Below are 22,165 nucleotides of genomic sequence, written 5' to 3'. Positions count from 1 at the left end.
TTAAACCCTTTGTGCCCTTTTAGAAAATTACACAGATACCCCATTGTGGAACCCTATAATCCCTTCGTGGAAAGGAAGAGATTAGCATATGAATACAAAGCAAAATGAACCCTGAATACAAAATGATCTACTGGATTGCGATGGTCTTGTATTCTTAAAAATGTATTTATTTCCTCTTTTGGTATTGTTCCTCCAGTGGTCTCAGGGTTAAGGGAATCGAGTTTCCCTCTGGTTACCCGGAAAAGGACTAAAAAAAAAAAAAAAGCCCACAGCTTCTAGGAGGTGCAAAACCAACAGATGGCTCCCAGCGCCAGTGGAATCGCCAGTGGAATCTGCTACACTTGACATGAGCTTGCTTGCCGGCAAGGAGTGTAGAAAGTGCTGTTCGTAGACTGCGTGGTGGAGGAGAGAAAGCGACAGCAGAGAGAGCCATAGTGCTGACGTTGAAGGCCCGGCCCTCTGAGGTTGCATAGGGTAAGTGGCGTCGGCCAGGAGGCAGTGGCGAAAGGGAAGGAAAGAAGATTTGGGCTAGGGGCGGGGCCTGCGGCACAGCCTGGCTCCTGATTGCTGGAGCGCGGCTGCCAATCTCGCAGAATCGTTGGGTTAACCAGTGCGCTGGCGAGACGCGCTCAGATATACTGAGGGAGCGCTGAGAAGCAGTCTCAGATCCTGACGGTGCAGCAGCCCGCAGCCTCAGCCAGGGAGTCCTAGTCGCTTTCAATGGAGGAGAAGCCCGGCCAGCCACAGCCTCAGCACCATCACAGCCACCACCATCCGCACCATCATCCCCAGCAGCAGCAGCAGCAGCAGCAACCGCACCACCACCACCATTATTATTTCTACAACCACAGCCACAACCACCACCACCACCACCACCACCAGCAGCCTCACCAATACCTGCAGCATGGAGCCGAGGGCAGCCCCAAGGCCCAGCCAAAGCCGCTGAAACATGAGCAGAAACACACCCTCCAGCAGCACCAGGAAACGCCGAAGAAGAAAACAGGTCCGGGAGAGAAGGCGGGTGGGGGAAGGGGATTGGGGGTGGGGGCCTGAGGAGGTGGGGGTGGGGCTGGATCAGAAAAGCGCGGACAGGGGCGGGGGGGGCGAGGGGCGGTGTGCGTCCATCGGTCCGTGTCCGCCCGGGTTGGGGGTGCCCCTTTCAGTCTCCCCCAGCTCGGGCTGGGCTCTGGGGTTCGCAGCGCCCTCTCCTTCTCTTCAGCGTGGGAGAGGCCCAACCAGGCCAGCGTGACCTTCCCGGCCTCCGCCCCGGCCGGAGGGAGACCCGCAGGGTCGGCCTTTGAAGTCCAACCTTATTATTCCTTTCCTGTTCACCTTCCTGCGGCCTTGGAGTTACCTTAATTTGGAGGCCCTGAGATGAGGTGAATCTACCCCCCCAAAAATCCCTCAAGGTGTAACTCAGAAAGGCCTAGTGAATCCCGACTCGGATGGTGTCGCGAGACCCTTTTGCAGGCGGCGAGGAGTGGGAAGGTGGGCTGAGTTGAAGCGTCCTCCTTCACCCGCCACCCCAAGCCCACCTGTGGCCTTGGGGTTCCCCGTCTTGGGGGTAGGTTGGGACCCCTAATCTCTCGGGTCATTTTCACTCTTAAACGCCCTTTTTGGTCGCCGGACCCCGCCGTCTCTCCCCGTGGCTCCTCCCGAGGCCGGCGCCCCGCGCCCGCTCCCCCCAGAGCCGGCGCGGCTGGAATGTTCTTTCCTCCTCGCGGGGCCGCTTCCTGTCCGCCATGTTGGAAGCCGATTCCTGTCACCGACTCGGCCCACTGAGGAGCTAAGGGGGAAGGGTATCGAGGGGCACCCGGAGCGACAGAGCCGGTGACCCGGGCTTCCCACCGGCCGTCGCCTTGCCCTCCGCACTGCGGGGGCGCCGCCACTGCCCTGCGGCCGCCCCTCCCCCCGTCGCCGGCCGGGGTTGTGTAACCTAGTGGCGGCCGCGCGGTCCCGGGCGGGTCCCTGGGGTGAGGGGCGGGGGCGGGGGCGGTTGGGGTGGGGGAGGGAAGCGGCCACGAGGGGAGCGGCCTGCGCCGGGCCCCGCGCGCCGGCGGCCTCGTTTCCCGCTCCCGGGTGCGGCGGGAGGCGCGGGCGGTCGGGGCGGGGAGCCGGCCTAGCTGCCGAGCTGAGGGGGAAGGAGGCCGCGGGCGGCGGCCGGGGCGCTCCTCGGGGCAGGAGGGTTGGGGGGGTAATGGGGGGGATTCATTTTGGGTAGAGGCGGTGCCTGAGGCCGGGTGGGGTACCCAGCGGGAACCAAGCTCCACGGTCACGAGTTTCTCTGCCACAGGAACCTCGTCTCCTGCCAGGTTCGCTCACGACTCCGCCTCTGAGGCTTTCACTTGGGCCCTTTCCTTCAATCAGCTCATTTTCTAACAAAAACTTGTTCTATCTTCCTCCCCACCCAACACTTACCTTCTGGGTTTGGGTCGTGTCTTTGAGGAGAGGGATTAGTAAAAATGGGTGGGGAAGAGGGCGAGTTTTTTGACCCTTTTTCTTGTCAAGGATGAACCGAAGTGGCTCATCCACGAGGTTGGATCCACTACCATCTTGCCTCGGATGAGGCTTTTTCCTATGTAAAAAGGAAAGGTGTTTTTCGCCTTTTAAAACCGATATTAATCCCCAAACTCTTAATTTTAACAAATGTTAAATTGAGGGCAAAAGTCATATTAGAAAATATTTGAGAAGAAATCAGTTTAAAAGTTTATAACCACTCAGGTTTATTTATAAAAAGGGAGAAATAAAGGGAATGGTAAGAAAGTGAATATTAAACCTACTCTCATATATGATACAAGCAGTTGCTGAGAGCAGGAGAAAAACTAACTGCTTTTCTTTCGCAGACTTAATGTAACTCGTAGATTGAAATTGTAATGTCAGATTTTGCATTTGGGGTCTGGTAGGGACCATGGTATGCAACACACACATATGCATGTGTTAAGTGTTTAATCCTAAGGATTTGGAGCAGTTTAAAAACTTAGGAACTGTGTCACACTAGATCTTTTTAAACATTAGCTCTTTATAAGAAGAAGAGAAAGTATTACCTTATTATAGTTGCTAGGAATATAAGGCAATGTTACTGTTCAGATTGAAAAATTGTGTTTTATCAGTCAACCGTTCAAGATGGCATCCCTCAAAAATGTGTCTTATCCTGGAAGGGGTTAAAGAAGGGAAACTGAGTTAGCAATTTTGAGAGAATGTAAACAATTTGGGGTTAGCAGTTTTTCATGTGTGGCCTGGTCACAGTACTGTTACTTGGACATGGGTAATGCTGAGAAAACTTTAGAATATTTAAAAAATGTAATACGTTGAGGTGGGCTTTTTATGGCCTATTGCCCACAAACCTATAAAAAGGAACAGTTTTTCTTAATCCAGAAGAGGGCGCAAGAGAAGGCCATATGTGTTGAGTAATTTCAGTTTCTAATCCAAAAGCGAGATTTATCAGGACTCAAGTTTTGCTGAGTCTATTTGAAGTAGAGTTAGCATGATAGCCCTAAATAAAAGCATGAGAGGTTCTTTAATTTCTTTCAATAATTCTATAATGTTTATGTTTTCTTAAATACCTAAGCTTTAAAAAGAAAATGTATGGCACATGTTTTATATACCAACAAGGTTGCCATGGGAAAAATTTTCTGTAGTTAAATGAGAAATGGTTTTTGTAACTAAAACTTGGGGGTGGAAATGTAATGGCTTCTGAACTGTTTTTTCGTTGTTTGGTGGTTCTGATATAAGAGCCACTAAGTATTAGTAATCTTAGGAAAAACTATTCTAGTTCACTTAAAAGTCTTTGCTTTGGTTCAACTTAGTTGGATATTTTTGTTTGTGTTGTGCATGTGTGTTTTTGGTATTTAAGATCGCTTACCTTTATTTGAGATCTTACCTTTAATTGAGATCTGGTAAGTAATGACTAATGAATGGCCCAAGGGTACAAGCCATTGTTTTTAGCCTGTTAGCATTTTGAATGATTTAGGTAGTTCTTGCCTTTAGTCCAGAGTTGCATATGGGCAAAGTTATGTCTGTTAAAAATGTTGAGAGCCTCTATTTGGGAGCTTTGTGCTTTGCTAAAGAAAAAAGAACCTTTTAGGAAACATCTCTTTCTTCTTGTTTCATAGTTAGAATTTTTCCACCAAAAATTTGATTTGATTTGATTTGATTCCTATAATTGCTTTTTCAGCAGCCAAAAAATATAAATGTAGCCCTACAGAAGTTAAGAACTTTTACAAAAGTGTATTCTCTCATGGTACAAGTTTTTTGCCTCTTAATTTTAGGAATGATTATGCCTTGAGTATTTTTTCTTGAGTTATTGTCTAGAAGTTTGCACAGTAGAAGAAAATGCCTTTATTTGCCTTTTTTTTTTTTTTTGACAGCTGGCCAGTATGGGATCTGAACCGTTGACCTTGGTGTTATATCACCGTGCTGTAACCAACTGAGCTAACTGGCCAGCCCAGCTCTTTTAATGTTCCCTACCTTTTTTCTCATATAGAATGAGTGACTTAAAATTACAGTAAACCCTATTGTGAATCTTCCCAGATTATGTTCTATTCCACATCTAGTTACTTTAGAACACTGGTTCTTGCGCTCTAAAGAACTTTTGGTGTGGGTTACGTTTATTGATATTTACTGTATAGGAAGTTAAAGCAAAATTCCAAAAAAGTATTCCAACTAATGTGCTTTTTAACCTTCACAGGCCAAAAGGCTAAACGAATGAATGAAAGTGATAAAGGTCAAATAACTTAGTATTCTTATTGGACCTCTGCTCTCCGAAAAGCTGCCTTTTTTGAATGTGTATCTTTCTACTGTGTATCTTTTTCTAATGATTTGACTTCAAGATGCTTTTGTGTACATTTCACAGAAAGATGACTAATATCACTATTTTAATAGTAAGAGAGTGAAAAAACCTGTTGTCGACCCAACTGAATCACCTATATTAATAGAGTTAACTGTTTATGGTGGTTGAAGGTCTTTAATTAAATCTGAATACCGTAACACTTTTTAAAATTGGATGTCTTTTATTGTAGTTTTGTTAGTTGATATTTTCTAACTGCATCTCTTGAGTAGGCAGTATTGTGTAGTCATAGGAAACCAGACAGACAGGAGTTCAGATTTCTGTACTTTGTGAGTTGGGCAAGTTACTTCATCTCTGAGAGTGTCTTTACCCAATCTAAAATGAAGAAAATCTTTCTTATAAGGGTTAGAAGCATTAGTACATAAGTGATTTGGTTTTAGGTATTAATTATATGATCTAATGTCTGGGAAATGTCAAAATGAATGTAAGACTACTATAGAAAAGTCTCACAAGTGTTAGATTTTTGTCGGATAGAGGCAGTGGAAATAGCTTATGGTGATCACCAGTCATTTATGGTTTCATGGAAATGAAGTCTTTAATTTCCATATAGTAATTACTGTATCAATAAAAGTTGGTTTTTGCCCAGAGGGTAGTTCTGCCCTTAATTGTGAAGAAAATTTTATAATAGCCTTGTGAGAATGATGGGTAGGTTGATTCTGTTAGATGAGAAGTGTTATGGCATGCTGTTTAAGAGGGCATGTTCACTCTGACCTCAGACTTCGGTTTGAATCATGGTTCAGTTCTGTTTCTTGCTTTGCTTAGCAGTAGATTCCATTTCCTAATCTTTAAAATTGGGCTGACAAGTGTCTTCTCGTAAAGATGTGAAATAGCATATGAAGCTGCAGCTCATAGCATAGTGTCAGGCATATAGTAAATAATCAGTCCTTAAATGTTGGGTACTACTGTAATTTACATGTTGTGATTTTTAAAAACCTTTTTCTTTTCCTCCCCTAGGCTATGGTGAACTAAATGGGAATGCTGGAGAAAGAGAAATATCTTTAAAGAGCCTGGGTTCTGATGAAGCTACCAACCCTATTTCCAGGGTCCTCAATGGCAACCAACAAGTTGTAGACACTAGCCTGAAGCAGACTGTAAAGGCCAGCACCTTTGGGAAAGCAGGAATTAAAACCAAAAATTTCATTCAGAAAAACAGTATGGACAAAAAGAATGGGAAGTCTTATGAAAATAAATCCGGAGAGAACCAGTCTGTAGATAAGACCGATACTGTAGCAATTCCAAATGGTGTTATAACAAATAATTCTGGCTATATTACTAATGGTTATATGGGCAGAGGAGCAGATAATGATGGTAGTGGATCTGAGAGCGGATATACCACTCCTAAAAAAAGGAAAGCTAGGCGCAATAGTGCCAAGGGTTGTGAAAACCTTAATCTAGTACAGGACAAAATAATGCAACAAGAAACCAGTGTCCCAACCTTAAAACAGGGACTTGAAACTTTCAAGCCTGACTATAGTGAACAAAAGGGAAATCGAGTAGATGGTTCAAAGCCCATTTGGAAGTATGAAACTGGGCCTGGAGGTACAAGTCGAGGAAAACCTGCTGTAGGTGATATGCTTCGGAAAAGCTCAGATGTTAAACTTGGTGTGAGCAGCAAAAAGTTTGATGATCGGCCCAAAGGAAAGCATGCTTCAGCTGTTGCTTCCAAAGAGGACTCGTGGACCCTATTTAAACCACCCCCAGTTTTTCCAGTGGACAATAGCAGTGCTAAAATAGTTCCTAAAATAAGTTATGCAAGTAAAGTTAAGGAAAACCTCAACAAAACTATACAGAACTCTTCTGTGTCACCATCTTCATCCTCATCCTCTTCGTCATCTACCGGGGAGACTCAGACCCAATCTTCAAGTCGGTTATCCCAGGTCCCTATGTCAGCGCTGAAATCTGTTACTTCTGCCAACTTTTCTAATGGGCCTATTTTAGGAGGGACTGATGCAAGTGTGTATCCTCCAGGGGGTCAGCCACTGCTAACTACTGCTGCTAATACTCTAACACCCATCTCTTCTGGGACTGATTCAGTTCTCCAGGACATGAGTCTAACTTCAGCAGCTGTTGAACAAATTAAATCTAGCCTTTTTATCTACCCTTCAAATATGCAAACTGTGCTGTTGAGCACAGCACAAGTGGATCTGCCCTCTCAGACAGATCAGCAAAACCTGGGGGATATCTTCCAGAATCAGTGGGGTTTGTCATTTATAAATGAGCCCAGTGCTGGCCCTGAGACTGTTATTGGGAAGTCATCAGATCATAAAGTGATGGAGGTGACATTTCAAGGAGAATATCCTGCCACTTTGGTTTCACAGGGTGCTGAAATAATCCCCTCAGGAACTGAGCATCCTGTGTTTCCCAAGGCTTATGAACTGGAGAAACGGACTAGTCCTCAAGTTCTGGGTAGCATTCTAAAATCTGGGACTACTAGTGAGAGTGGAGCCTTATCCTTGGAACCCAGTCATATAGGTGACCTGCAAAAAGCAGACACCAGTAGTCAAGGTGCTTTAGTGTTTCTCTCAAAGGACTACGAGATAGAAAATCAAAATCCTCTGGCCTCTCCCACGAACACTTTGTTAGGCTCCGTCAAAGAACAGAGATACCAGAGAGGCCTAGAAAGGAATGATAGCTGGGGTTCTTTTGACCTGAGGGCTGCTATTGTATATCACACTAAAGGTAACTCATTTGTTTCCTATACAAAGATTCTTATTGGTCAGTTTATTATATATTAGTTTATATTAAGAATGAATTTTGGCAATTCTACTATGAGATTCTCTTTAAAACTGTCAGAGCTTAGTTGAGAATGACAATGTGGATAAGTAGCTAGCATCAAACTCCTTTAATACAGAATCTTTGGAAACAGTATGGTTAAAGTTTAGGAATGTTTACTTTTCCAACTTAAAAGCATTTCTTTTTATATAGACAGAATTGACCTGCCTGGTTTCGAGAATAAAGAGAGGTGGGGTGGGAGGGAATTGGCTATTTTCTTTTGAACACTCTTAAGAGTTCTTTAAAAAAAATGTTTTTCTTTGAACAGATGTTCCCTCTCCTTTGCTTTTTATATCGTATACTTCTTTATCAGTGAGCTCATTTAGTAGTTCTAATTTGCTTAAAATAAGTAGAAGCAGTGTTTTTGAGGATGCGTCAAACTATTTTTTCTTTTGTAAGAGGGAATAATGGATGCCAAATGGAAAATAATTTAGATAGACTACAACAGCAACCACGATTAGCACTGTAGAGAGACCAGGCTCTTGTGACCCTGTACTTTTCATAGCCTTAAAGCCCATGTAAAAGAATACAGATCTATTTCAAGTTCCACACTAATAACTTTCTTAGAATACGGGTTATTTGTGTCTTAGAAAAACTTTCTATATGGCATAAATGTAATTTAAATCCTTAGAGCAAATAATGAGGTTTAATGAATGATGTTATAACCTTTTGCTTTTGAGAACAGTGATTTTCACTCTTCCTACCTCTTCCACCTGCATCTCCCCTCCTTCCCTAACAGGTCCATACCCCATGCATGCATGCACACAACTAATATATACTGCACATTCCCATTTTTAACAGTTCATTTAGGCAGTGACTTGAAACTGCAGGGAAGGGGAAGCATATCAGATTGTGGGGATGAGGTAATAACCGTATTTTCCCTGGAAGAAAGCATTGCCTCAGAGATGAATAATAAAGCTATTTATGTGACTTTTGAGCAAATTATCTAGTCTCCATACCTTTCCTTATCTGCAAACTGGAAGACAATTAGTATGATAAACAAATGTCCTTTTCATATTATTTTCCCTCCTTTAAAAAATGGGAGTAAGTACTAGAATTGCCTTACAGAAGTTTTGAGTAGGAATCCTGGCAGATAAAATTTACCTGTCTTCACTTGTTCTCCAGTTCTGCTCTGTGAAAGTAAATAGAAGTTAACCAGGAACTGGATGTTTTTAGGAAAGTTAGGGTAAAAAAAAAAAAAAAGCTTAGTTTCTTAAGACATGGTTAATTATAAGTTAAATTCCACCAAGAGATTTGGGTGGTTTTGGTGTTATTTGCTGTGCCATCTATTCTCCAGAGCCTATTATTAGAAAGTGTTTACCAAAGCATCTTGTACTGATGGTCATTGTGTGAGCCTGAGAAGATACCTGGTTGTGTTGTTTTCCTGCCACTTCCAAAAAAATTGTGTGATATATTCCCTTAGGTGGTTGGTTGATGGTTTTATGTATGATTTTTATTATGTAGGCCTATTAAAATGGGAGTATAGTAATTTTTTCTGTTACTCTATGCATTTTCCTTATAGATGGCCTAACTAAATATGAAATTAATGATATTTAGATATACTAAATGTCCCTACAGATGCATTTGTTTAGTTTTGCTGGTGTTACTAAAAAGATGTGCTTTAACAAAGTACATTAGTTTGAATTTTGTAGTTGGACATTATTGACATTAATCAGATTAGTATTGTTGGTTTTTTCCTCCTTAAAACGATAGGTAATATTCAGTTCAATTAGGTCCTAGAGTGGCAAGTTGTTTGAATTCCTGCCAAATGTTGATTGGCCCATCAGTGGTCCATTGGCTCACTAATTTTCTTTTTATTTACATTTGTTGTGAATTACAACCTTTTGAAGGTCTGAAAGTATTTTTTATTTTGTTTTGGTTTTCTTACATTCTAAAAGAGGTAATAGTCAGTTGGGCTTATTGGGATATCCTTTAAGAGCACCTGTATTCTTTTCTTAGTCCTTTAGTGTAATCTTTTCTTTAAAAGTTCAGTAATAATCTCGTACTAAGTGAGTGAGTTGAAGTTAGGCATAGAATTGGAAGTTCTGTGCATTTCTCCTAACTTCAAGAATAAGCCTTTCAACAAGTTAGTTTGGAAATAGTAGGTAGGAGGATGCATTGTGTTACTTCAGTAGGAATGGTGCGTTTTTAAGATTTAACTTTGATTACTTGCAGCCTTAGAAGTACTGCAGATTTTTAAAAATCTTAATGTTTAGTACAGTTGAGGATATGAAATGAAGATACAACAAAACATAATAATATGGCTACTAAATTTTCTTAAGAAATAAGACCGTTAAACTTTGTGTTATCTAAAGGAATATCATACCATTACACAGCAGTGCCAGTATTTAAAGTGGAAGGTAGGTTCTCTTTCTCTGTTTATCTCAAGTGACACAAGGCAAAACTTGCCTTTTTAACTTTTTAAGTATAGAGCCAATAATATAATGAAATTCATTGTACCCAGAATCCAGTTCGAACATTTAAAGAGCATTGTCATTCTTGGTTCACCTGTTCATCACCACACTATTTTGGGATAGGAGTGACACCCGTCCCCCCCCCCAATTTTTTTATTGTGATCCAAATACACATAAAATAAAATTTATCACCTTATCATTTTTAAGTGTATCAGTGGTCTTAAATAATGGTGTGCAGCTATCACCACCATCTCCAGAACTCTTTTCATTTTGTAAAACAAACTCTGTACCCATTAAAAGCTAACTCCCCATTCTCCCCTTCCCCCAATCCCTGGCAACCGCTGTTTTGTCTCTATGAATTCGACTACAAGTAGCTCATGTAAGTGGATCCCTATAGTATTTGTCTTTTTATGAGTGGCTTATTTCACTTCAGCATAATGTCCTCAAGGTTTATCACCATTGTAGCATATGTTAGAATTTCACTCCTTTTAAAGGCTGAATAATCCATTGTACATATGTACAGGTAGCCTCCTGCATCCATGTGTTCTGCATTCATGGATTCAACCAACTGCAGATTGAAAATATTTGGGGGGAAAATTACATCTGTACTGAACATGTACAGGCTTTTTTTTCCTTGTCATTCCTTAAACAATACAGTATAACTGTTTACATAGTGTTTACATTGTAGATATGATTTAAAGTAGATGGAAAGATGTTCATATAGGTTATATGCAGATACTATGACATTTTATATCAGGGACTTGAACATCTGCAGCTTTAGGTAAAAAAAAAAGTCTTTGGGAGGTCCTGGAATCAATCCCCCACTGATACTGAGGGGCGACCGTATATAACACATTTTCTTTATCCATTCATCCGTGATGGACATTTGAGTTGCTTCCATGCTTTAGCTAATGTGAATAATGCTGCTATGAATATGGGTATAGAAATATCTCTTCAAGACCCTGCTTTCATTTTGGGGGGTATACAGAAGTGGAATTGCTGGATTGTGTGGTAAATCTATGTTTAAGTATTTGAGGAACCGCTGCACTGTTTTCCACATCAGGTGTACCATTTTACATTCCCACCAACTGCACTAGGGTTCCAATTACTCTACATCCTCACCAACACATAGTTTCTGATTTTTTTTATTTTTTAAGATGACTGGTAAGGGGATCTTAACCCTTAACTTGGTGTTGTCAGCACCACGCTCTCCCAAGTGAGCTAACCAGCCATCCCTGTATAGGGATTCAAACCTGTGGCCTTGGTGTTATCAGCACCATACTCTCCCAAGTGAGCCACGGGCTGGCCCCTGATTTTTTTTTTTTTTTAATATTATCCATCACAGTGGGCGTGAGGTGGTATCTTATTGTAGTTTTGATTTACATTTCTCTTAGTGATGTTGAGCATTTTTTCATGTACTTGTATTAGCCATTTGTATATCTTTGGAGAAATGTCTGTTTAAGTCCTTTGCCCAGTTTTGAACCTGTGTTTTTGTTGCTGAGTTTTAGGAGTAACCTATGTATTCTGGGTATCAATCTCTTATCAGATATATGATTTGCAGTACTTTCTCCCATTCTGGGGGTTGACTTTTTATTCTGTTGATAATATCTTTTGATGTACAACATTTAAAATTTTTCATGAAGTTCAATTTGTCTATTTCTTGTTGCCTATGCCTTTGGTGTCACATCTAAATTCCAGGTATCATAACATTATACCAGTCCATACTTTTGAGTATGTTAGAGTGATGGCTCTTGATGCCCATACCCAGTACATACAACCGTTGCCTCCTTGAAAGTCATTATTCAGAATGCTTAGTTTAGTGGAATTCTCTTTGATTTGCCTTCAAAGGCTTCTAACTCTAAATCCTAACTTTTTGAGGTGAACCTTTGATTTTTGTAATGGTCTAAAGTCATTTGAAGCCAAATCTGTTGAAACAAGATAGATTGATATGAGTTGTTTGTTGGTCAAAGTGTTCATTTAAACTGGGTTGATTTATCTGGCTAATTCCACCAAGAGAGTTGGGTGGTTTTGGTGCTATAATAGTGAAGTACATCAGGCATTCGAAATGCTGACAGTTTCGGATATTCATTAAAAAATAATTATATATAGTAAATTTGACCTAACACATAGAGGCAGGGGAGGTGAGTAAGATTTATCCTTGGTGATTGGAGAAAGTGAGTCAATTTGAAAGCTATCCTTGGGTCTGTAAGAGAAGTTGAGGATCAAATGTAAAAAGTTTTAATGTGTTATAAAATACAGTACAGTGATAGCACTGCAGATAGCATGTAAGAGCCCTAAGTTGACTGCTTTGGGAGAACAATTACTCCTTTACGTTCTGAAATCCTTTCTTGTTAATCATCAGGGTACCTTTTCTGTGAATGGAGAAGCTACTAATATAAAATACCCCTTAGGCAACTCTAGGCTATTACGTGAAATATAAAAAAATGTTTCTCTACTGTCTCCACAGGTGGCAGATTATTGGCATAGGTGTTTTGATTCACTAGATTTGGACTGGGCCTTGGAATAAAAAAATTTTCTCAACTCACTAGGTGGTTCTAATTGCCAGCTGGAATTGGGAACTGTAGGTCTAAAGAGCTTTCCACAGCTTAATCTTTTTTTCTTTTCTCTGCCGCTTCTATACTACTCTCTGCCACTGTTTTCTGTACTACTGAGGAGTCGTGCTGTAAGTTGCAAGTGTGTGTGTATTTTTCCTTTCCCTTACCAAATATCTACCATAGCATACTTTGCTTACTCATGGGAAACTTACTTTGACAGTGAGTCTTTTCTCCTCCTTGATTAAGTTAAAGGAAAACAATACACAGGTTTATAAGGTAAGCTTTTAAATGTTTTAAGAAGGATACAAATAACTAGGGGATTTCAGTGGGGAGAGAGAATTTCTAATGGGGTAAAGGTAGGAAGAGTAAGTGCATAGTGTGTGTTTATGGAAGCAGCAACATTTCAACTGGGTTTTGATGGATGGGGAAGACTTGACTTAACGCAGAGAAGAAAGTATAGTAAAATTGGAGAAAGGTTTTTAAATTTTTAGCTGTGGTGAGGGGATATAAAAGAGAAGGAAGATAAGTTGCTACCAGATCATGAGGTTTTTAATTTCAATCTGGAGGCAGGGGGAGCCACTCAGTGTCAGAGACAGGTTGTGGAGTGACAGTAACAAACTGACAGAAGGCATGGGTTTTAATGCTGCTATTCTCTGTTACTTTGTACTTGGGCAAATTATTTATCATATTTAAGCCTGGATTTCCTAATCCTATCGGGTTATACTCATGTGCTTTAAAAAATAAGTTGATATTAAGTAAATGACTCAGGTTTGTGTTCAGGTAGATTAATGTGGCACCAATTTGTAGGGAACATTGGAAGCCATTTTTCTGGTGACTAGAAGCAGAAGATCAGTTACAGTCTTGGTGTATAGTCCACACAGAAATAACAAGTGGTCTTCCCTGCTGTATTTGCAACGATGTGAATGTTCATTTATTTTAAAAATAGAGTTTTTAGATTGGGAAGGGGCACCAGGGAACTGATATTCTATATTGCTACATCTACAGGATTTGGGAAACAAGATATGAGAAGACACGTTATGGTTATTGATCCATAAAACTGACAGTGACTATGTATATGAGGGTATTTTAACAAGTTTGTGGAAAAAAAGAAAGGTACAGCAATCACAATAATTTGTTGAACTTTCAAAAGGAGTGAATGGAACTGAGCCCACCAGAGGTGGGAAAGGTGAGGCAGGGGCGGGGGATTAGCGAGAGATTGGTTAAAGGGCCACAAAAAATGATTACATTGTGTAATGATAAATATAGTAACTGTCATGGGGGAAAAAAAGTTTGTGGAAAAATAAAATGAGAAGATAATATGAATCTTTCCAGGAACTTTTGAGGTCTATGTTATAATTACATCATAATTGCCTTAATAGCATGTGTCTGCAAATTTGACAGTTTTAAGAAAATTCACTTTGGTTTCAGCTCTTGATTTCATAGATTTAGAAAGGGTGGGTCCCTGTTTTTATCTATTATATGGGAATGGATATAACAAATAATTCCTAATATGGTGTAATGTCCTTTTTCCTGAGTGACTTACCACTTTAACATCAATATTGGCTGTTTGATTTCTCATTACATCTGCTTTATGAGTACAACAATCGTGATTTCACTCTGATATTAGTCCACAAAGTCACTTGTAAGGAACTTAGAGAAGCTAAAATTTAACCCCTAGGTTTCACTGGCTTAAGTACTGAGGGTGAGGGAAATAACCACTCATGTTACTATCTTAGTAGTAGCAGTTTCATTTTAAGCTACTTGAATTTGATATTTTACCTTTTTAAAGTGAACTGTGTTAGAATAAGTATAGCAGTAGAAAAGGAAAAAATAACAAAAACAACTTGTTCCAGGTTTTTGTTATGTGTATTTAGAGGTGGTCCAGACAATTATGCTTATTCTGATTTGTCATAGCTTCAAACTGGGAATGTAGGATTGAAATTGATAGACTTAAGAATAGTTAACTCTGCTGAAAAGGTGGTGACTTCTAACTACCTTTGGTCAAATTTACATGAAAACATGTAGTATTTCTCTCTGAGTATAGTCAAACTGAAAAAGTAAGGGGTAGGAAAAATTTCTGACAGGCTTCTTTGTACAGTAGACTGGTTGAAAAATAGGATCAGAATAGCAAAACACGGTATTGGGAGATAGCCTGTGATCATCAAAAGATGGATGAATCTGGATTTGGAGGGAAAAAGCAGAATTTAAACTTACATCACCAACCTTGCTGAATTTAACAGAATTTGATCTAAAATGGCTTAATGAGGGATTGGAAGGGTTGATTACTGGTAAATTGATTTGGGAGTTCTCACCTGGAGTCAGATTGACCTTATTTATTTTCTTTCTTTGCGGGAGCCATTATGTATCGAGGTTTTAATTTAGATGTTGATTTTTTAAAACATTTTCTAGTTGGCTTTAGCCTTCTTAGTTTTGGCCTTTTTTTTTTTTTTTTTTTGAGGGATTTTAGAATTAAATGCTAAATCTGTTTGTTGGATCATATAAAATTGCTGTTTTTGTAGGCCAAAAAAGGTGAATGTCAGCATGTCAAATGGATCTACCTACTAGTACTTTGTTATATTATTACTTCCTGGCTGATTTATAAATAGTATTCTATTTAAATCAATATTTATTTATCACACCAAGCTCTGTCAGAAGCAATGGTGGTAAGCAGATGAAAAGTGAGGATTCATGTCATTAAGGAATTGGCCTAATAGGTAAACATATGGATAGATTTGGGAGTGGGTGCGGCTGGCTGGCTGGTACAGAGATTGAACCCTGGACCTTGGTGCTATCAGGACCATGCTCTAACCAACTGAGCAAACTGGCCAGCCCTGGAAACATATGGAAAGAAATATATTACTAGTGTGATTGCTGTGTAGAAAAAATATATAAAATACAGGTGGTACCCCTAAGGTGGAGAGCTGGGTGAAGTTAAGGGTAGTCAGGATTCTGAAAAGAAATGGAAGTTAACCTATTTATTGTACAGAGAGAGTAAGAATATTCTAGGTGGAAGAAGTCACAGTTTGAAGATTTTAAAAGTTTTAAAACCTTTAACTCATCTAATTTATTTATTGATGTACCAGCTATTGTGCCAAGTACCAGAAGTAAATTTTGAGACAAACATAAATCCAATCTCACAGTACTAATAGCTTTTCCTGTAGACAGTGAGAATCCACTGAAATGTTTTGAGCAGTGTGTGTTCACTTTCAGATCTATATTTTTAAGGGAAGAACATGGTAGGCATGTTGTAGAAGAAAAATGTGAGGCTTCACTAAAGGCAAAAGAGACCAGTTAAAGACAACTGCATAAATGTGCATAAGACACCACTGCTTGAACCAGGGCAATGGCATTGGGCTAGAGAAAAAGGGATAGGTGACTAGAAAGTTGCAAATGTCTTAACTTTGGGTAAGAATTGTTGTAGTTGAACTTTTCCTTCATAAATTCTCTACTTTGAATTTCCTTGACTTTCCCATTTCCCACTCTTCAGTGTAACCTTTGTGATATCATTTGCTGTTCCTTGAGTCCCCTTTTCATGCTACACAGACTTCTCTGGATAATCTCATCCAATTCTAACACTGTATGTATATTAAGCTTGAGACTTCTTTGCCTTATATGTTCTTCATATATTCAACATCACCACTTCAATTTTATGTATATAAAATTGAATTCATTCTCTTCCAAAACTTCATGTTTGCCTTTTTGCTTTGTCTCTGAATAATGTTCTTCCACTAAATTGTTCACTCTTGGTGACTTTCAGCCTCACTAAATGACTCGTGGTCAGTAAAGTTACCGTATGAAGAGCCAGACAGTAAATGTTTTAGTCTTTGTGAACCAGAGGGTCTCTGTTGCAGCTGCTGAGTACTTGATTCTGCCTTGTAGCTCAAAAGCAGTTATAGATGGTACATGAGCAGTGGGTGTCACTGTGTTCTAATAAAACTTTATTCACAAAAACAGGCGGTGGGTAGAAACAGTTTATTGACCCCTGCTCTAGTATACCTTGTTCTTTAATGCTTCTAACCTTTGTTCGTGCTGATGATTCTATCTAGGACCCACCCTTCCAACAAAGCTGTCTACTAGACTAAGCTCACAAAGGGCAGATTTTTTTTGTTTTTGCATGTATAACCAACCCAAGGTCCTAAGTAGTACTTTCTAATCCACTTGGAACTAAGAATTTTCAGGTAATTGGGCATTAACTGTTGGAAGCATTGTGATAGGGGGCTATGGAGAAAGTAGTTTGCTCTAGAAAATTGAATGTTAAATTTTCATTTGATGAGTAGCATAACTCCATATTTGAAAGAGTTTTTGATATATTAAAATTTTAAATCTGGTGTTGGTTTAAATTATAGAATTATAACAAAACAAAAATCTGGTATATCTTTATTTTAAAAATTTGTTTGGTGGCTGCCTGGTACTATTTTGGTACATCTTAAGAATAAAAACCTTTACTTATTTTACTAGATTTGGCCCTTTGGGCAATTTCTCAAGTGGATGCTGTGATCCCTCTTTTCAAAAAATAACTGGCAAGTTAAAGATTTGGCTGTGTGTGTGTGTAGAAGAGGGTAGTATTAAAAGATAATTACTATACAGTATTATGATTTTGTACAGTTGAAGTGTCTTCTGTAGCCCACCTGTTTAGCTTCTCTTGGAATAGTTAAAACACTAAGCTAAACAGAGTAACACATTTCCTATTCAAAATCTGAGTTGAGACTTTTGTAACCTTAAAGAGGGCAAAATGTAATGTCAGTTCTCTCTTGTGTGATCCAAACCGCCGGACCTTGGTTTTATCAGCACCACACTCTAAACAAGTAAGTTAACTGGCCAGCACCTAAAACTTCTGAATTTTGATCAAAGAAACGAAGTTGCTAGTGGTCATAGAAGTAATTAATAATAACTGGAAAGGAAATTGCATTCATTTATCAGGTCAGCATTTCAGATAATGCTGATTTATTTCTTGGTGAGAAGCTAGGCTGGCCCATGGCTAATTTTTTTTTTTTTTTTTTTTTGTCGTTTTTTCGTGACCGGCACTCAGCCAGTGAGTGCACCGGTCAGTCCTATATAGGATCCGAACCCGCGGCGGGAGCGTCGCCGCGCTCCCAGCGCCGCACTCTACCAAGTGCGCCACGGGCTCGGCCCCCATGGCTAATTTTTTAACTGTGTAATACATCCCTTTTTCCCCTTCAGAAATCATGATCAAATTCATTACTCCAGAGCTCATATTTAAGGGCAATATAATTTTCTTACCAGAAATCATTAAAAAATCTATAGTATTTTAGTAAAGCCTCAAGCTGAGTGTTCTAGTTTAAGGTAAGGAAATGTTTTCAGCCTATTAAAGAAATTGGGTGTTTACAAATAGTTATTTTTATTTTCTTTATTCTAAAATTGTGTATGTTTGCTTTGTTTTTAAAGTAGTGTGGTGGTTACTATGACTCTTTGGTGTATCCTCCCTCTAAAAAAGGAAGCGGGGGGGGGGGCAGGGATAGGCTGAGGCTTGCAGTGGGAAAGAGAAAAGGAAATGTTTCATAGCATTGACAAGCTAAAATGAAAAGTGCAACTTTTTTTTCTCAACATACAACTAAATAGAGATTTATCTTCGCAGTAAGTAAACCTAAAATAATGAGTATCGAGTAATTTGGTGTATACAGAACTCATTTATTTGCTGCAAACTGAAATTTCTGTGCTCTCACTAGAAGAAAAAATACTGGTTGGGTCGGGTTAATTTTTTTTTTGCAGTCAGGTCAACCAAGACAAGGCTTATCTTTATACTTCTTAAAATAAGCCATTCTGAGATCCAGAAATTTGTAGGATAACAGCTCTAATCATAAAGGCTATATTCAGCTATTCCTCGTTGAAACTAGTGGAATTAGAAATAGTATTGGAGTGATAGAGTTCCCTTCCTGATGTCTTTTTTTCCCCCCCAGATTAGATTGATCGTAGTTCAATCTAGTTAGACCTCCCAGAAGGGGATTTTCCTGCCTATTTTTGGATAGGCATCTTCCCAGAGATTTGAAGACCATACATAGCATACAACTAAGCTTAGTCAAGTAGCAATTGTTCAGATTTGATTTAATCAGGGAATTTCTGCAATACCTTGAATGGGATTTTATCTAGATAATTACTTTGATCATTTTGAATAATTTATGTAGTCATCAAAACATCCAATTCTGACAACTTTTTAAAAAATCTTAGCAGTTTTTTAGATGGGGCTTTTATTAGGAGGCGGTGAGAGGTGAGGGAGGAAGAGTGTGATTCCACTATTCCCTGCCCCTATTCCCCTATCCATACGCATACAACAAGAATGTCGTAATTTTATATCTATGCCTTTCTTTTAGTCCTGGGGAGGCATTATGTTGAGTCTTAGCTGTAACCCATATCCAGATACATCCCATCTTAACGAGTTCCATTTTTATTTTTCTTTAATTATAATTGGTTGCTGATAAATGAAATAGAATACAATTACAGTTGCAGAGAATCCAGTTATACAGAATAAAATAATTTTTGTTCTTTAAAAATGATAGTTGTATGGCTATGGGAGAGTACTTATTCTCTGTATTTGCTACAGTTCATTTCTATTACTAAGTAGTTTGTTTAAATTAATCTTCTGGTAGAGTATTTCCTTTCAAGGTCCAGTTCTTTGGTTCTTGTAGTCTTATCAAAATGTCAAATATCTTCTCTGAAGCTTTCTTGTATATCAGGTAGAATTCTTACTGCCTCTGTGTGTCATTATAGTTTGCTCTCATGTATGTATTTCCCTTATTGTATGATGCCAAAGTAAGCTTATTATATATGTTTTGAATGAAATTGGAGCAGATGAGGATTGTGTGTCATTAATAAATGGTTATGGATTTGCATTTTGACCTTCTGGGTTAAAATACGAATAGGTGTGGTTTAGAGGTCTGAACCATTTGCCTGGATACTTAAACTAATTTAGCATCAAGTTTAATTAAGTTTTAATTCTTTATTCAAAAGATTTGGGCAACTATTTAGAAGTGATAGGTTCCCAAGTAGTACTTCGTGTTTTTAATAACTATGAATGGTTATGAGAACTATCATTTTATCTATGGCATGCTTCTGCATATCTTTGCTATTTGTGAAGACAAAATTGTTGTGGTGTTATTTCAGATAATAATAATTGACTTTCTGTAATCAATGTTTAAGGCAATCTGGATGACACTGAAGAATTAGAGGGAAATATGACTGCTTTGTCTGAGCACCATAGAATTGTGCTGTTTTGAACCCACCCTCCAGCCCAGCAGTAATCAGTCTAGGTTTCTTAGGTCTTAAGTGAAAAGCATAGTTTCAAACTTTGCTCACCTAAATTTAGTGTATAAAATAATCTTTTTTTTTTTTCCCCTTCTTTGCAGAAATGGAATCTATTTGGAATTTGCAGAAGCAAGGTAAGAATGGTTAGATTACTTAAAATGTTAATGCTAATCAGTATTCCCTGTACATTATTTTTGGGTGGGAATAACAGATGAACAGTGGCCTACCAAATAAATGGACTTTATATTTTGAGTTATTTAATAACTGCACTCAAAAAGCACTAGCTGCCATTCCAGGACTGCTAAGGATGGAGTAACAATGTAAGTGAAAAGAATATATGAAAGTACTCTACCTGTTGAATGAGGAGCATGAATAGGTCCCCTCTTATGAAAGTAAGACAGACCATAAATCCATATAAATGTTTTCATTTTGTCTAGTCTTTATCTGTATTTCTGTGGTAGACAAGGAATAGGTAAAGAACTGAAATTCTTAGTTCAGAAAAGTGTTAGCTGTTATAGAAACCTTATCTGGGCAGCATATTCTCTGAAAAGATGATTAGAAATCCAAAGAATAGCAAATTAGCTTTTATCACCCTCCCATAACCAAGATGTGAATAGCAGGATGGCAGAGGGCTTGGATAATCCAAATCTGGATTATTTGGAATTTTCAAAAAATTAAAATTGTTTATCCTAATTATTGTGTGCCTCTTTCCAAATATATTAAAATATGATAGTTGTGGAATACATGAAATAAAGTGAGAATTTTGGTTTAGAACTAGTTACTGACTAATAGATTTTTGGTGTTCAGAACCCTGTAACTGAATTGTATCTTACTCCGCATCTACTTTGCCAGTTAACATAAGTGAATTTCAGATGAATGTGAAAATTCTAGAATTCTAGGACTTGAAGGACATTAGAAATTCTTTTCTGTCTTATTTTACATATTAGGAGACCGAGGCCCAGCAAAGTTACTGTATAAACAAGAGTGTAGCAGAACTGGAATGTAGGTTCCCGACGTCAGGTCTTTTTTTGTGTGTAACACAGCTGTGGCTTGAAGATAACTAGCAAGCTCTTAAATTATTTTGAGTTGCTTTCTGTGTACCTTCTTAAACACAAATGAAAAGAAGGTAGACTAGAAAATAAACCCTGCAAAAATAGACCGACCCAGTTTTACTGTAAAATGGCCATTAACTATTAGGAGTGAGCATTATCTTCATGGCAGGTTGCCAGTGGGTGGAGTTTGGAGTCCCAGAAAGGATATTATAATATTATCTCTATACTAAACTAGACTGATTCATAGGTTGAAGTGTGCTTGAATATTTTTTTTTTTTCTAAAAGATGACCAGTAAGGGGATCTTAACCCTTGACTTGGTGTTATCAGCACCGCACTCTCCCGAGTGAGCCACGGGCCGGCCCAGAAAGAAGTTATTTTATTGGCAGCGGTGGGACTTGAACCCACGCCCCCGAAGAGACTGGGGCCTTAATCCAGCGCCTTAGACCGCTCGGCCACGCTACCAGACTTGAATATTTTAATATTATTTTCAGGCCCTTATAATTTTCCATTAGGTGACAAATTTTACCAGTGTGCTTATTTTTTATTAAAACATATATACTTTGACAGGTAGAAATAGTATGCAGTAAACATTAGCTTTCCAGAAGAGGGGAAGCATATGGCTAAATAATAGGAATTTAGAATAACACGTTAGAATAACCCAGGAGTCTTTTGCCCCAGGCACATTCTGATATTTTAATATTTTGAATCTGGGAGATCTGTAGGCTTTTGCTGCTGCAAATAAAGGGTTGGTGGTACTGTGGGAAATTAGGAAGAAGGAATTATGTCAATTAATTAGGAATTAAGTCATGATTAGGATTGAATTGGTAGTTCTGCGAAACTAATTTAAACATGGAGTTTTTGATGCTAGGTTTTACCTGAACAGTTCCTTGCTAGATATTCTACACTGGTTAAGATAAATTTTGATTTCATTTGCTGAGAACAATAAATCCAAGTGTTTCTTTTGATGTTGAATTATTGGTGACAGTTTTTTTCTTTGCTTTTATAAAATAACACTACTTTTGTAGTCAGAAGAAACACATAAAGAAAACCCTTTTTAACTGAACTCAACCATCCCTAATCTGTAGTTGAAGTACCCACTAGCTAGAGGACCATGTGTTTGTTACTGGGAATCCATTGGAATGCCAAGCATCTACTTTTGGGTTGAGAAACTAGGTAATACATGAATGGAGGAAATGGACTTTAAATTTTGCCTTCATAAAATAGGGGACAACTTAAATGATGGTTATTTGGGATTTGTTTTTGGA

At 38.9% G+C, this 22,165-nt stretch overlaps 1 protein-coding gene and 1 non-coding gene across 2 annotated transcripts in view; one reads left to right on the top strand and one right to left on the bottom strand.

Moving 5' to 3' along the window:
* Positions 1–655: 655 nt before the first annotated feature.
* Positions 656–22,165, top strand: part of NUFIP2 (nuclear FMR1 interacting protein 2) — a 28,805-nt gene continuing 7,295 nt past the window's right edge. The window contains exons 1-3 of the mRNA XM_063109075.1: positions 656–1,003; positions 5,801–7,525; positions 19,949–19,981. Of these exons, the coding sequence (XP_062965145.1) occupies positions 721–1,003; positions 5,801–7,525; positions 19,949–19,981 (2,041 nt within the window). The 5' untranslated portion in view covers positions 656–720. The remainder of the gene's footprint in view (positions 1,004–5,800; positions 7,526–19,948; positions 19,982–22,165) is intronic.
* Positions 21,281–21,362, bottom strand: TRNAL-AAG (transfer RNA leucine (anticodon AAG)). The gene has a single exon. It is a non-coding gene; the product is annotated as a tRNA-Leu (tRNA).

This window comes from Cynocephalus volans, chromosome 10, assembly GCF_027409185.1.
Source record: "Cynocephalus volans isolate mCynVol1 chromosome 10, mCynVol1.pri, whole genome shotgun sequence".
Classification (NCBI taxonomy): domain Eukaryota; kingdom Metazoa; phylum Chordata; class Mammalia; order Dermoptera; family Cynocephalidae; genus Cynocephalus; species Cynocephalus volans.
This window is presented reverse-complemented; position numbering and strand designations above follow the sequence as displayed.